This window comes from Plecotus auritus (assembly GCF_963455305.1).
Source record: "Plecotus auritus genome assembly, chromosome: 6".
In the NCBI taxonomy this organism is placed as follows: Eukaryota; Metazoa; Chordata; class Mammalia; order Chiroptera; family Vespertilionidae; genus Plecotus; species Plecotus auritus.
The window spans coordinates 154009334-154025079 of record NC_137773.1 but is presented as its reverse complement, the minus strand read 5'-3'; the positions used below and the strand labels follow the sequence as shown (position 1 = coordinate 154025079).

General features: G+C 55.0%; 1 protein-coding gene across 1 annotated transcript in view; it reads left to right on the top strand.

The window, feature by feature from the left end:
- RFTN1 (raftlin, lipid raft linker 1) overlaps positions 1 to 15746 on the top strand; it is a 159191-nt gene extending 143445 nt beyond the window's left edge. Inside the window, exons 8-10 of the mRNA XM_080673448.1 lie at positions 3002 to 3105; positions 5577 to 5658; positions 14404 to 15746. Of these exons, the coding sequence (XP_080529574.1) occupies positions 3002 to 3105; positions 5577 to 5658; positions 14404 to 14796 (579 nt within the window). The 3' untranslated portion in view covers positions 14797 to 15746. The remainder of the gene's footprint in view (positions 1 to 3001; positions 3106 to 5576; positions 5659 to 14403) is intronic.

Sequence of the window (15746 nt, the reverse complement as noted above, 5' to 3'; positions counted from 1 at the left end):
ATGGTTGCTCCTACTCGCGGAAAGCAGCGCCTTTTCATTCCATGAACGGGGCTGGCTTTGGAGTGTTGTCTGTGCATTTGTGTCCTCGCTGGAGCGTCGCAGAAAAGCAGATCAAAGAGACCCTTCCCTCCACACAGGTTTCCTATCATCTTCTCTGCTAATGGACTCGGGAGCGCCTTCCACGGACTGCATGGGGCTCGTGCCCTATTTTAGAAACGCCGTCTCACGGTGTTGATACTATGCAAGCCAGCTTTGATCGATGCTGTGGCAAACCACACTGAACGTTAATTAATCCAGGCCAGCCCCGACAGTCGGAGGCGTGGGAGAGTCTGGCAGAGAGTAACACCTCACCCCCTGCCGTGTGTATTTTGCTTTTTCAACCCACCATGTGACAGCCAGATATTAACACTTGAGATTGAACCCTCAGCTCTCACAAGCCACCTTGGGTTTTGTTGTGTTTTCCCATTTCCTTTGCGTCTTTATGATTCTGTACTCTCTGGCTGCTATCCCCTACCCGGAGGGGGGAAACTGTTTGGGAGAAATCCTGCGGTCTTTCTCTTTAACGTGGTGACAAAAGGCAATAAAACCGAGCGAAGCACAAGCAGCCCCTGCGAGGCCTGTCTGAGCAGGCAGGTCAGGCGGCGGCAGAGGGTGGCACTGCCTTGCCCTCCCTGCCAGCAGAGAAAACCCGGCCCGGGCACATCACCAATAAAAGGACTCCATTCTGCCATGCAGGGCTTTGTGAGGCGCCAAAGCTTGTCCTGGTTGCCATGGCTACTGTCTGATTGTGGAGGGTTTGTCACAGCGACTGATAAAGTGGGAAGGTTATTCTTGATAGGCCCGAGTAATCATAACCTCGCAGAGCTGGAGAGTGTGGATGGAGCTCTCTTCACGTCGGAAGTGCAGGGCCGGGGGCAGGGGTGCTCAGGGTGAGGCAGCCCCAGCTGGTGCCCAGCATGAGGGATGTTGGCCAGGGCTGGTCTGGAAGGCAGGTCCCTTTGTGTCCAGGGGGTCAGGCAGAAGTGCGGGGAGAAGTGGGGAAGGGTGCTGTGTCATTTGCTGCCATCTCTGTCCTGAGTGGGGCTTCAAGGGACAGGGCCAGAATAGGGCCCCTCTACCCCTGACCCGTAAATAAATTGGTTACTCCTGTACCGAGTTCTCCTCCCCTCCCTCCTTCCCTTCCTACTCCCCATCCTTTAACTTCCTTTTCTCCTCCTCCTCCTCCCCCTTCCCCTCTCCTCCCTTCTTTTCTCTCTGCCCTTCTTCCTTCCTCCCCTCCATTCCCTTTTACCAACGCTGTTCCTTTAGAAGTCCCACTTCTCGTTCTCCTCACATGGAGAATGACAGGAAGGCAAGGTGTGAGTGACAGCTGACAGATGCTGGCCTCAGCATCGCAGACTGTCACAGCAGAGACCTAGTGGGTGATGTAGGCAGAGCTTCCCCAACGACGCTGCCTCAGAACCCCTGGGAGGACCTGAACACCGATTCCTGGGCCCCAGCCCAGAGTGTTGGGTCTGGTTGATCTGGGTTGAGTCCCAAGACTCTGCATTTCTTTCTTTTTTTTTTTTTTTAATTGATTGGGGTGACATTGAGTAACATGATCATAGAAGGTTCAGGTGTGGGTTTCTCTGTTACAAGATCTGTATATTAGCTCCCAGGCGTTGCTGATGCTGCTGGCCCAGGGAGAAGAGTGAGAGCCACTGACATAGGCCGGGACTTATGTGATACAGTTGAAGAAACTGATAAATTCGTTGCCAGCTGACCAGGTGACTGTCGCCACGCTGGGACGGCTGCTCCATGATAGGAGCTTTAAAAGCCATTTGACGAGGCAGAGCTGGTTGTCCCCTCATCTGCCTTCCACTCCTCCAGCCCAGGGCAGCCGACAAGCTGGTTCTGTTCCCAAAAAGACCCCCAGCAGGACAGCCCCTGGCCAGGATGGCCCTCAGTTAAGCCCACCCTCCCCGGGGATCTAAGCCAGGCATGGTCTTCCACGTGGAGCTCTCCCCTGATTGCCCTGGGCCCAGCCCTGAGTCCCGGGAAGCCTGCCTTGAGCACGGCCCACGTCCTTCCTCTTCTGCGGGCCTTCGAAGCCTCACGGCCCTGCCAACGGGCCCTTTGTATTCTGGTTTCTTGGGTGTCTGTGCTGTTGCCTCTGCTGGACTGTGAACTCCAGCCCAGGACGGTGCCTCCATCCACGTTGCTCCCACCGCGGCTTCCTAATACTAGCAGAATGAATCCGCGTGGCTGCCTCAGCTGAAAGGAATCTGGATACACGGAGAGATGCTCAGAAGCCAACCTAACAGAGATCGGGAGTCCCGTGGGACACAGGCCAGGGTGGGTGTTAGCAAGGAGCTGGAATAAGAAACTAGGCCTGATGCAGGGGTCCCGTGCAGTCCTCACACTGGGGTTCTCTCCCTGTGGGAGCAGGACTGAGTTTTTAAACTCAAAGGCAAAAACAAACAAACATACATACATACATACATACATAAAGTACAAATAAAAATTCAAAGACAAGGGTTGGGCAAGTCTCCCAACCCCCCATCCTGATTTGAAATAAAACACGGGCAAGCATTCATGTACCCTTTGACAGCAGGCTGCATAGCACAGGTGTGTGTGTGTGTGTGTGTGTGTGTGTGTGTGTGTGTGTGTGTCTGGATGCAAATGGCTTGATCATTTGTCACTGTAACTTCACTCCCCACGACACGCTCTGAAATCATCCAGATCAGCATGTGTTGTCATGTGCCCTGAATCTGTCTTTGAGGCGAGGTGATTGTGCTTCTTCCATGAAATGAGAATAAAACAAAATTAATGGATGAATCTTTTGGCTCTAATTCCTTGCCAACTACGTGGACTGAAATGGGGCCAGGAGAGGTCCCATGTTGGCAGATGCAACTCGAAGCATCATCAGAGCCAGGGCCTCTCTCTGCTTTGTGGAGTTGGAGGTTGGACAGTCCCCTCTACCGAGGCAGCAGCGTCCCTCATGGTGGCCTTTCTCCCGTAGGGCGTCGAGGTGCAGACAGACTACGTGCCCCTGCTGAACTCGCTGGCAGCCTATGGCTGGCAGCTCACCTGTGTGCTGCCAACGCCCGTCGTCAAGACTAACAGGTAACAGAAAAGTCATTACTGTTGCTGAACACTCACTGTGTGCTAGGCACTGTTCCCAGTCAGCGCTTCATGTGCGTAACTGGGAGGCGGGTGTGGCTACATGAGCTCTCCTGCTGGGAAGTGGCAGAGCTAGGATTTTGGATTCCTAACCCCCTGCCCCAGAGCTCTCACTGCACCCCTCTTCCTACATGGGGAGCCTTGGCCAGTCAAGCACTACTGCCCAGCACGTCAGAGATGAGCCCGCTGGACTGAGGAGACTCAGGGCTCTCAGCTGCCAAAGAAACTCAGCACCTACTATGTGCCCTGTGCCAGGCTAGAGAGGCATTTTGTATATAAAGTCTTTTCGTTCTCAAAAACCCTAAGAGGTGGATTTTTTAAACTTAAACTCATTTTCCAGCTGAGGACAGTGGGGCTAGGGAGGGGGAAGGACAATCATGGTGCCGGTCAGCAGCCCCAGGAAGAACATGTGAGGACCTGGAGCTGGGACCCTTGCCTGTGGCACTCCCTCCAATTTCACATTCACGGTGGTTTGTCCACCCCCAGCTCTGCCCACCACCCTTTGAGCCATGGGCTTGTCAGAGTCATCCCAGTGCTAAAAGCCTTGCCATCTGGGTTCGCTATCTAAACTAGTCCTCCTAACTATCCTCTAAGCATAGATTTGATTCCCATTTTACAGGTGAGGAAACTGAGGCTCAGAGAGGCTCAACGACGTACCTGAGGCCACACAACTGCTTAAGGGGCAGAACCTGGGGCTAGAACCTCAGTTGAAGAATCAAGGGCTCCCTCTCCTTCACCTCTTGGCCCACCTATAGGGATGCTCCTGCCCATGGCCCTCAGTGCTCTGCCTGCCCCCATCCTGCCACACACCCACCACTCCAGGGTGATGAACAGCGTGGGGCAAGGCTGGTGATCTGGGGGGATGGCGGGCAGTGCGGCCCCGGGCTCAGACCAGGGTGGCGAATGATGGTGACAATCAGTGCCTTTCCTGTGTCCTTCTGCAAGCTCGTCTGGGCCCTCAACATGTCTCCCTCCTGACACTGGGGCACGGTGGCCTGTGTACCTGCAGGGGCCAGTCTGTAGCCACCTCTGGCCCATGGCCACTGGGAGCCACCATAGTCTTCCTCAGCCAAGACTCCTGTGAGCACAGAGCGATGCAGCGGAGTAGAAAGGATCCTGCCTGGGTTTGTGGCTTGCACACTTGAACCCAAGTCCCAAGTCTGCCCCTGGGGCAAGCCAGGTAGCTTCTTGGAGTCTATGTGCCAGTCCACAAAGTCTGGTCCAGAAGCCGGAGGACGAGTCACAAGGAGCATGTCTTTGAATGTGAAGGCCCAACTGGTTCTGGACGAAGCTCAAAGGGCGTAGACAGGTCTCTTGTCTGTCTGTCTATCTCGGATAGTCACACCTGCCAAATAATTCTCCCTAACCCTCCACTTCCCTGTGCCTTAAATGACCCCTTATAGTGGAGTGGGAGACCGCATTGAACCAGGCAGATCCGAGCTTAAGTCTTGGCTGCCTGCGCTGGAGCCTGCTCCTTACCGAGCTTTCATTTCCTGTCTATAAAGACATCCGCCCCAGTCCTTGGAACACTGTGGAGGCCTAAATGAGACATTATGTGTGGGTCACCCAGCCCAACCCCGGAATAAAACAGGAAATATGAGTGTCTCCCCCTGACCCTCGGACATGGTCTCCAAGTAGGGACATAGTGTCTCAGCAGAGAGGACATTTGCAAAAGAATAGATTTAAGAAAGTGATAGGAAGGGTGGAGGCAGGGGAGAAAACCATCCCTTCACAATATTTCTATCATCTTTAAAGCCAGCTCCAGGGGGTCCTACCTTCCTGGAGGAAAAACGCATGCACGGGGCCATAAAAATGAGCAGCACTCCTGGGCATCCCTCGCTGGCTTTGTTAATGCCACTCCCTGCCTTGCCCGCCGCCTTCCTGTGTGTGTGCCTGCAGGAGCGGCGTGGCCCGCCTCCGTGAGGGTGAATCGGGCCTTGGCCGGGACCTGTGCGCAGCCAGCCCTCCCCCCGCTGTCCCTGTGACGGCCGATGGGCAGAGCTCTTCACCCAGGTCCTCATCCACCTGCCCATCCTGGGCCAGCCAGGCCCCTCGAGGCCTCGCTACCAAAGACAGATTCGGAAGAGGCATGCCACCCCTTTGAGAGTCTCTGAAGAAGCCACTTTGTCATCATTAGGCACAATGCCAGCTGTTCTTTCACAGCAAGGGGAGGGCATTTCTCACCGTGAGGCTGACTTTGCAGGGATGCCCGCAAAGCTTTTCGTTGGGCGCCTGAGATGGCCCCCCGGAAGCAAGGGCGGGTGGCCTGGGGTGGGAGAGTGGGGGCTTCTTGTTCTGACCCCTCACTGTCATTTCTGCGGGTGGTCAGCCTTGAAGTTAGGGATGCAGTGTCTGCGAGGTTTGGGGCTCCCCCAGGCATAACCTAACTCATTCTCTGCTCCGGTGTGTTACAGGGAGGGAAACGTATCCACCAAGCAGATTGTCTTTCTTCAGAGACCGTGTCTACCTCAGAAACTCAAGAAGAAGGAATCCAAGGTGAGTGGCCGTGATTGCCTTTCTCGGGTTTCTCTAGCGGGGCTTCATCCGCAAGGGGGTTTTCTACAGCGGTTGGGTGGGCAGGCTGCTGCAACTTCTAATGGCTCCGAGCCCAAGGACACCTGAGCCCCTTGGCGAACCGATCAGGCCTGAAGCTGCCAGAATGGGACAGTCTAGGGCACTGGAGGGCCTCATCTGCCAGCATCCTGCTGGTTGGGCCAGAAGAGCATACGAGAGAGGTTCTTGCAGACACTCAAGCGTGCCAGACATTCCCCCTGGGCTAAGAATAGGGGCACGAAGTCAGCTGCGTTCTGACGAGATGCTGGGGGGTGGAGGGCGGGTAGTGTCTCTGCATCTTCATCTCATTGTATGCTGGCTGCGCTCTGGCCTGCCCGGGGAGCCCTCGGGACATCAGAAGTTTGGCGATCTTGGCAGACAGACCCTGCGAGAGCCCCTTTGTGACAGCCCCAACCTGCAGGCCTCCGAGTGGCAGCAGCTGGTGCAGACAGAGGTCAGCCTCAGCCCGTGGCAGTGAGCCCTCCCGTCAGGCTGCGCTGCCATCGCCAGGGTCCTTTCCCCTCCCTGGTCGTTACGTGAACCGTCCGGGAAACAGTCGTGCTGAGAGACTGGCCATTCTCACACTATCTCCCGTGTTTGATGCGGTCGATCCCAAATCCTTCCCTTGTGTCAGGTGATTCTGAATTTCCACACCCCGTGCTTTTCCCGTGGGTGTGTCACCAGGTGCTCAGGGAGGGGCAGGTGAGTCTAGGGAACCTGCCAAAGCCCAAGTCAGTGTCACCTGGAGCCAGCCCGCTCCACCTTCTATGGCCAGGGCCATGTTCCCAGGCAGAGCCTGCTGGGCCTGCTCGCACCTCACGCTTGGCAGTCTCGCTTCCTCGTGTTCTTTGGACGCAGAGCCCGGACAGGAGCACCCAGGAAGTGAACAGATTGGAGCAGCCCCTCACCAGCCAGCAAATCCAGGGGGAACCCGTTTGTGGGACCAACACCAAGGAAATGGTGCCTTGAAGCCTGTTGAGGTGGAGTGCAGAGGGCTCTCTGTCCAGGCGCTGACGCACGTGTGACTGGTGACAGCAGCCGAGAACCGGAAGGCAGCTGCCAAGCCCACCATGCACGGCCAGGAGCCGTAGCCACCGGGGGGAAGAGGGTCAGCCAGGACTGCTGTTAGTGGTGGCTTGGCCGTGGGCTGCGGGGGACCGTGCACATTCACAGTGACATTCAACAACCACGCGGGCAAGGTCTCCACCAGCCCCGAGGACGCTGCCTCTGCCTGGTCCTGGCTGCTCTCCTGGTTGTGGCGCTGGCGACTCCCAAAGCAAAGACGCGGGGTGTGACTTTGGTGCAGCCCATGCATCTCAGAGGGGCAGCCAGTGGGGACCTGAGCGGGCGGGAGGTGTCAGAGGCGGAGTGTTAAAGCTGGTGTGAGAGAGAATCCAGCGGGATGGGAGGCTTGTTTTCTGGTCGGTAGAAACTTCCATACCAATCAACTACGCGAATATGCGTTGGCTGCTTTCTCCTTTGTTACCCGGACCCCCCCAACCCCCCGCCCTGACTCATTCCAAGTTCGGTGTCGAGCTCTTGTCCTTGGTGTGACCTCGAGAGAGCACCTGGCCAGTGGAGTCCCAGAGAGGGGGCTTCACAGCAGACGTCTTGTCTCCGTCTCCCCGTCCCTGTCACCTGCTGCTCAGCTGACGGGGGGCGTCCTGCTCCCACAGGTCTGTGGATTCCCGTGACAGGGGCAGCAGCCCCATCTCGTCCTCACGGTGCTGAGCTCCTGCAGCAGTGAAACTGCCGGCTGCCCTCACCTCTTTAAGCTCCTTTTCCACTTGGCTCCGTCCCACCCTCTTCTCCTGGCTCCATCCCACCCTCCTCTCCTGGCCTCCCACTGGGGGTCACACCCAGCCATTGCTCCTCCAACTCTCTTCCCATCCTTAGAAAGTCTCTTTCATCCTCAGAGGGAGGTCGTCTCTCACCACCTCTGCCGTGACCCTTGTATCCTCATTGCAGCCCTTGCTGCTCCCCTGCCCAGCTCACCTGTCCTGTCACTGCTCAGGAACCTCAGAGCAACGCGTGACTTTGCCCCTCCTCCTCACCTGGCCCACGTCCCCTTACCTAGAGGAATGGGCCACCACCAACCCAGAGGCACCAGCCCACCTTGGGGTCATCTCTGACTTTCCCCATCCCCTTCCGCCTAGCAGTGAAGCCTTAGACATGTCTATTTTAGGTCCTAGAATCCCTGGATTCCTCCACTTCTCTTCACCCTCACTTGCTTCAACTACTCCAGTCTCCTGATGACAGGTCTCCCTTCAAATACGTTCTCTGTTCAGAGACAAAGTGATCTTTTGAAAAAGCCAATTGGCCCAGCCGGTGTGGCTCAGTGGTTGAGCATCCATCTATGAACTAGGAGATCGCGCTTCAATTCCCGGTCAGGGCACATGCCCGGGTTGCGGGCTCTGTGTGCAGGAGGCAGCCAATCCCTGAGTCTCTCTCATCATTGATGTTTCCATCTCTCTCCCCATCTCCCTGCCTCTCTGAAATCAATGAAAATAGATTTTTTAAAAGAAAAAGCCAATTGAATCATATCACCTCACCGCTTTGCATGGTTCTTCGTATGAAGATGGAGATCTGGAATGTGGTCCAGAGGCCCTGTGTGATCAGCCCCAGGCCCTGCTTGCCGGAGATGTTGGCCTGGTGCTCCTCTGTGCCTCTCCTGCCTCAGGGCCTCCGCTTCGGCTGCTCCCTCTGCCTAGGACACTCCCTTCCTCGGTATTTTCTCAGGACGGTGCGGTGCCCTGGGGAGAGCCCCGTTTGTCTCTCCCTGGTTCTCCTCATTCGTTTATCCTCCCCTGGGAGAGACTGTCCATGGGAGCACACACCTGTGTTTCGGACTGTTGCCTGCCCAGTGCCTGCCTTTCAGTTGGTGCTCAACAAATAGCTGTTGGATCAGTGAACGAGGAATCAAAATTCTGGGCCTGGGACATGCCTGTTCTGTCCAGCATTGACATTTAAGAAGAGAAATCCCAAGGTTGGCACACCCGGGACGAAGCACATTTAGTCGTCTTTTAATCAGCAGAGTGGACAGAATCCTCTCTGTGTGAGACGTTTCAGCATTTGAAAGAAACCTCTCTGTGTGAGTGTGATATGGAACTCCCTCGAAGGTGAGAGGTGGTTTCCGCGGCGCCGGAGAATCTTCCTTCCCGCTAACCTCACTGACGTGGGGGCAGGTCGCGGACAGCCTTTAAAATGTGTGAATTGAATCCGTCAGCCCCTCCTGACACGGAACTCTGGACACACGCTGCTGTAAGGTGGAGGATCGTTCCCTGCCCCCGGTTATTTCTGACATGGACAGCTAGGTGGAGTCCTTCCTGGCTTAGGCACCAGTGCCACACCCACGTGGAGAGACACCCTGCCTGGGGAGACTGGCATGGGCATGGCACAGCCTGGCAGTGAGCAGCTGTGCGTGGAGTTCAGAGACTCCCAGGTACCACTCACAATATGGAAGGGTCCTCCAGGCCTTTAAGTGAGGATGTCAACCCCCCACCCACCCACCCCCACCCTCCCCCCCGAGCTGCCACCCAGAAAGCGGTCCCCCGGGCTGCACATCCCTGCCTCTCCGCTTCTTGCTTTCTGAGATGGCATCTTTTGGAGCCTTGGGATCTGGAGCGATTTTTGTTGTTTGTTAGAGACAACGAGGGGGAGGAGAAGCCTGGGTGGGGAAGAGAGCAGGTGTGACGGTGGAAGGGAGGGAGGCAGGGGGAGCCCGTCCGTGGGTGGCACGGCTGGGTTAGGAGAGCCTGGGGCTGTCCTTGTTTCCCAGCTGTTTCTCCCACAGCGGATCTCAGCCCACGTGCCTTTCTTTGCTTGGCGGTTCTTAGATTGTGGCCCCTGGACCAGCAGTATCGGCCTCAGCAGGGAGTTGAGAAATGCAGAGTCTCCTCCCTCCCCCCACCAAGCCCTCGGAGTCACAGGGTGGGGGTGATCTGGTTGAAGGAGCCCTCCAGCGGTTGTGATGCCCACTCCAGTCCGAGAGCCAGTGTCTTAATTGAAGAGTTTAGGCCCCTTTCCAGCCTCACCGGTGGCCCTCCATCCACATTTTATCATTATTGATTTTTTTAAAAATGGGCCTGTCAGGGAGTCTTCAGTGTAGATACTTGTTTTTAATAAACTGAACCAAAGAATCTTTAATGGCCATAAATCTAGACTTCCATTAGCTGACCACCCGGCCTAATGATCAAGTGCCTGGTCTAGCAGATGCATCTGAACATGGTAAAGTCTGAAAGCTGAGGCACTTATGCATTGGGCTGAGCCATCCAAGGGGGTGTTGCCTCCTCCCTTCTCTCTAGGTCACGAGCCTAAAGCCTTTCACCCCCGGCATGGCTCAGTGGTTGAACATCGACCCATGAATCTGGAGGTCACAGTTCGATTCTCGGTCAAAGCACATGCCTAGGTTTGGGGGCATGCAGGGGGCAGATAATTGGTTATTCTCTCTCATCATAGATGTTTCTATCTTTCTCCCTCTCCCTTCCTCTCTCTGAAATCAATAAAAATATATATAAATACTTTAAAAAGAGGTTGCAAGGGTAGTGTGGAGCCAGAGGTAGCTGTGTTTGAATTCTAGCTCTGCTATTTCTAGCTGTGTGACTTTAGGCAAGGTACTTAACCTCTCTGAACCTCTACATGCTCATCTATAGACTGACTCTAACAATGCCTACTGAGAGTATTGCTTTGGGGATCCAGGGAAATGGGAAACTTTGTCACTGTCTGAGACACATAGTAGGCACCTTGGTATGTGTGTGTTCTTTCCTGGGCAGGTATCCAACAGGTAGTCAGCAGCTCAGAACATTTAGCTTTCCAATTCTACAGACCCTAAGTTTTGCCCACTGCTACATCCCTGCTTCATGAGAATGTCCCCGCAAAGGAGAGAAGGAGGAAAGGGGAGGACTTGAGTCAGAGCCTACTTGGTACCTGGCTGCAGCGCCGGGGACAGCACGGGGACTCAGTGATGTCATCATAAACCCATCTGAGGACACAGAACACAGAGCAGTCCTAGAAGGCATGTGGCTTGGCAGAGATTTCTGAGATTACTCTGAAGGACAGAAAACATGGGCTGGAGTAGTTCCCTCCCAGCTCAGCTCTGACAGTCCTGAGTCTTCCTCTGCCCAGCAGGCCGGACAGGTTCTGGGAGAAAGTGTCTGGTGTGCCTGCCACAGGCCTTTCCCACAGTCTGTGTCCTCCTATTGTCTTCTGTCAGGAGATCAACAAAATGTGGTCTTCTTCTGAAATCCGGATATGGCCAGGCATCCAGAGGAACACAGACCTTCTGTTGTTTATTTAGCAAGAGCAGCCCCTGGGTTTGCGTTCGTCAGTGTCAAGGATGGACTCTGACCAAGGTGGCAGCTCCTCGGTTGTAGAGCATCCGACTGCAGGGGGTGCTGTGCACACCCACTCGTGTGACCCGGCCCCTGGGTGTGCACTGCAGCCCTGGAGGCTGAGACAACTATTTCAGAGATGATGAACGTGAGGCTTGGGAGAGATTGATAACTTGCCCAAGGACAGAAAGCCAGCAAGTGCCAGAACCGGGATTTGAACCAGGCTCTCAGCTGCTGTGATGTTTTAACATTTAGGGCCTTCCACAACATTTTTAGCAAAAGGAAAGCTTCCTCCGACTTCCCTGATAGCCGACTGCCTCTCAGAGAAATGCATATCGGCAGGCTTCACTGGTGTTTTCCTAAAAACATGCAAAAATGCAGCTCTATTTGGGGGCATGGATTTTTATCTAAGACTCTTCCATTTGGGCTGGCATTATGAAGCAGTGGCAGTGGCTGCATATGACAAGGCAGCAATTAGGAACCGCGAGTGCTTGTGCCCGAGAGCCACAGAGGCTTGGCATCGGAGGCAGCAGCAGAGGCTCTGGGGCCCCAGGTCGGCGCCCCGCACTTGTGGTTACAGAGCCGAGACGCCTGCTTCAGTCTAGGCTGACGTGGGCACCCTTGGGATGGGGGTCTGAGGCACCACTTTGCCTGCAAAGGGGTTCCATTGTCAGAAACTCATGGCTTAGGCGGAAGAAGCTTACAGTGTGAGAGAGAGAACCCCCACAAAGGAGTGTCTGAGCAAAACCCATCCAACATGGGAGGTGAACGCCTTTGGGAATTTGGGGGGAGGGTAGGGAGGAGGAGGACAGGATCGATGTTAAGTCCTAACCTCAACATGCACTTTGCTCCCTTTCTCTGCTTTGATGGGAAATCCTGTCCAAAGCTGTTTGATCCCAGGATCCCATGGTGTGTGCAACCTCAGGACCCTGTGGGTGTTCAGGCAAATGTTTTCTTTGGGGGAATAGATCTCTACCACTGAAAATTCTGCAACGGTGACAGATTTTTAAAAATTTGCATAGCACATTTTTGGTTTTTCCTAGCAAGGCACTCAGTTATTTAGCATGTGCTAAAGCCTTAAGAAATCGTTTTCCACTGATGGTGCCATTGCATTCCTGGGCTCCCCTCTCCAGCCCAGCAAGAAGCCATCAGAACCAAAGGCTCCCTTTGTTCTTTCAATCACAGAATGTCTGAGATTGAAGTCCATATTTGGCAAAACCAACGTGTTGTGACTGAAGTAGAAAGAAATGACCGTGATGGGAACTTAAACTGAACCCCTGTGTGCACGTGGGTCACGGAGCTGCACCTGCAGGGTGGCCAAGTCCCATGATTCTCTTCTTCCCGGTGAGACCACTCCCTGCAGCAGGGGCTCCTGTCTCTTGCCCCCATCTACCTATCTCTCTCCTCGGGGGTTTCTCTCTTGTTCTTTGTGCCGATCACAACTGGGCCTGGCGCGTCCAGAAGATCCCTGGGCTGCCATCTTCCTGAGGGTGCACCACATCTGGTATCTGACTCCGTGGGTCCCCACCCAGAGTGGACTGCCCCCCAGCTCTGAGGTGAAGCATTCTTGGGGATACTGACCGCCCCAGGAGGACAGAAGTTAGAGGGGCTTTTGCTCAGCAAGACTGGGAGGACCCCTGATATTTGGGGAGTAGAAGAAAAAGGCTGCAGTTCTGCTGAGTGGTTCGCCCACAGAACACATTCCTCATTTATAAACACGAGGACCCATTTCTCTGAATCTTCCAAGGTTTTTTTTAACACCCCTCAATGCTTCCATGTCTGCTCAAACTCATTTGCCCAGATTAATTCCACGTGCACAGGCTGCTACACTGTCTGCCTCTGGGCCCGTTCATGTCATCAGCAGACTCAGCGGGACTTTGCGTGTTTCCCACTCTGCTTCTTCCTTAAATTAATTTCTCTTTTTGGATATCAGCCAGAAGTAAGGTGCAGATGCACCGGTCCCTCCTCACTAAACCCCAAGCTATGTTTTGACTCTAAAATTACAGGACTTGAAACTTAGTGCAGCCGGCGTGGCTGGGCTCTGTCGTCCTTCCATTCGTTTATCCCACAAATAGGGTGAGTGCCTACTCTGTGCCAGGCACTGTGCTCTGCCCCAGGGATGCAGGAGGAAATAGAACAGACAGCCTCCCTGACCTCTTGGTGTCAGTAATAGTAACAGCAAGTGTATCTGTTATATGATGTCAGGCACAGTGCTACACCCATGACAGGGATTATCACATCATTGGAACCACATACATACCCATACATGTTATCTATGATTGCTTTTCTGTATCAATGGTAGAGTTCAATGGTTTTGGCAGCGACCATGTGACCCGCAAAGCCAATGTAAAATAGGATCTGACTTCTACAGGAAAAGCTAACTGACGTTGCTTTCCGAGAAAATCGAGTAACCAGCCTTGGTTTTGGTTGCTGTCCCCACTGTACAGATGGGACACTGAGGCTGGGAAGTTGGGCCAGGGAGAGGTGGAGTTGGGACGCTCACGCATGCAGTCTCGCTCCACAGCTTGGACAGGTCTGGTCCTTGCACAGCTCAGTTCCTGACTGCGCGACCTGAGTCTTCTCTGAGCCTGTGCTGACGTCCCTGGTCCTTGGGGAAATGCTTGGTTGCAGGTCAGGCTCCCTGGGAAGCAGGGTCTGGATGGTGGACATTTTTGAGGGAAGTGCCCTCAGGAACACCCGTGGGGAACACAGGGTGCAGGAGTGGGCCGGGAATTGAGCTGGGATGCTGTCTCAGCAGTGGCCTCGGCCACCCCTCCAGGTAGCTCTGGAGCTGGGATGGCCTTTCAGAGTTTCCCTAGTTGTGCAAGGAGGGATAGGCCCTTGTACCCCACCCAGACCAGACCTTGGCTTTAGGTTGCCCCAGGAAGGGAGTGTGACCTTCAATGAGGTGGTGGGTGCTGTCAGCAGACAGCAGCCCCCGTAGCTGGGGCAGCAAGCCCGCCAGTCCTGCAGGGGAGCCGGCGCCCCACATGCTGTGCCTTCGCTCAGGTGAGAGAATGCGGCCCAGTGCTGGGTAACCCACGGCCTGCTCAGAGCCCTGGTGCTTAGGAAGCGCGGGCCCTGTGTCCCTTCCTCATTCTGATGGTTCAAACGATAGGATTTAAGGACCTCCTTCCCCAGGCCTTTGAAGTACACCCCGTGGACAGCATGGAGCAGGCTCTCGTGGTGGGTGTGATGTGTCTGGGGCTGTGATTGACGTTGGCCCCACCCCAGGAAAGCGGGCAATTGTGTGTCTTGCTGCAGAGAAGTGACGTGGGTGTGAATGCCGACGCGTCCAGGTGAGGCTCTGGGTCCATGGAGACTGCGTTTACTTATCTCCATCCTCTCCCATGTTCAGTTTCAGTGGCGATTCTCCCGAGAAGACATGCACAGCAGGCAGATGAGGAAATCCAAGGGTAAACTCAGTACCAGAGGCAAGCGACAAGCCGAAGAAAATGACAGGAATCTGGAAGATCAGTTTTCCAAGGCTGGAGACGTGGGAAACTGCGTGCTGAGCCAGCAGCAGGAGGAAGGAGCCTCGGAGGAGGAGAAGGGCCCTGTCCAGGAGGTCACCGGAGAGCCGCTGTGTCCTGATGGCCGGCTCTGTGTGGAGGGCGGGGCCGTGCAGAATGGTCCTGCCGGCCACTGTGGGGCCTCGGCCGGGGGCTATGAGGGGCCCTCGGGTCCTGGAGAGGATGCCGGGGAGGGAGGTTCTGAGGAAGTGGCTGCAGAGACAGCAGAAGACTACTGAGTCCCAGCAGTTGGTGCTGCAGCCAGACCAGTTGGCCACCCGGAGGCACTGCCAGCAGCCGGGTCGGGCTGCTCGGCCCTGGTGCCCTGTGTTCCCTTTGGCTTGGCTTGTCCTCACTTGTGAGCCCGCCCGGGCCCTGCAGGGCTGGCTTCCTGACCATTGGCTCCTGCACAGCCATTTGAAATGTGTCATAATGCCCCCGTGTTAGAATGCAAGAGGTCAGGTTACTTCTCCTCAACCTCAGGGTGGAAGGCCCAGCCCCGGCTCCACACTCCTCAGTGGGAGGGTCTGGACCAACCAGTGCCTGTGAAGGCCCCCCCAGGCCTCCAGGGAGCATTCGGTCAAGTCCATGGGCCTCCCTAGCTACAAACCAGGGCTGTGTGGGGTTCACTCGCACAGGCTGTTGGGTCAGTGTCCACCCTCTGCTGTTCTCTGCAGCTCCCTGGCGATTGTAACACCCCCTGGGGCCCTGTCAGCTGCTCTTCACCTAAAAGCCCAGGACCCTGCTGCTGTGGCAAAGAAAAGGACCTTAGGGGCGGGCAGGTGCCCCACCTCCTGGCTTTTCTCTAGCATCCCATAGACACTGGTAATCGGGAGATGAAAAGGTAATTCTGTTCGTGCGCCTGCTTTTGCAGAATGTCCAAGGAAGTATCCTGTGTTAGTGTTAATGCCAAAAATTTTTTAAAGGTTTTGTATCCAGCACATCGTGTGAACCCGCGTTCTTTCCGTCTTTTCGGGGCAGCCTGGCGGGTTGGGTGCCCTTGTCGTGTGCTATTTTAATCCGTGCGTCATTGGCCAAGTTGTTTCCCATGTATGCTATCACGTGTTTATATTGTCCAGAAAGTATCGTTAAGGCTTTACGTAGATGCAACTGGTGTCTTGACCAAAACAACAGCCTGTCTCTTTTCTTGTTTAGTTACTTAAAGCAATAAATCATCTATGAGTTAGAG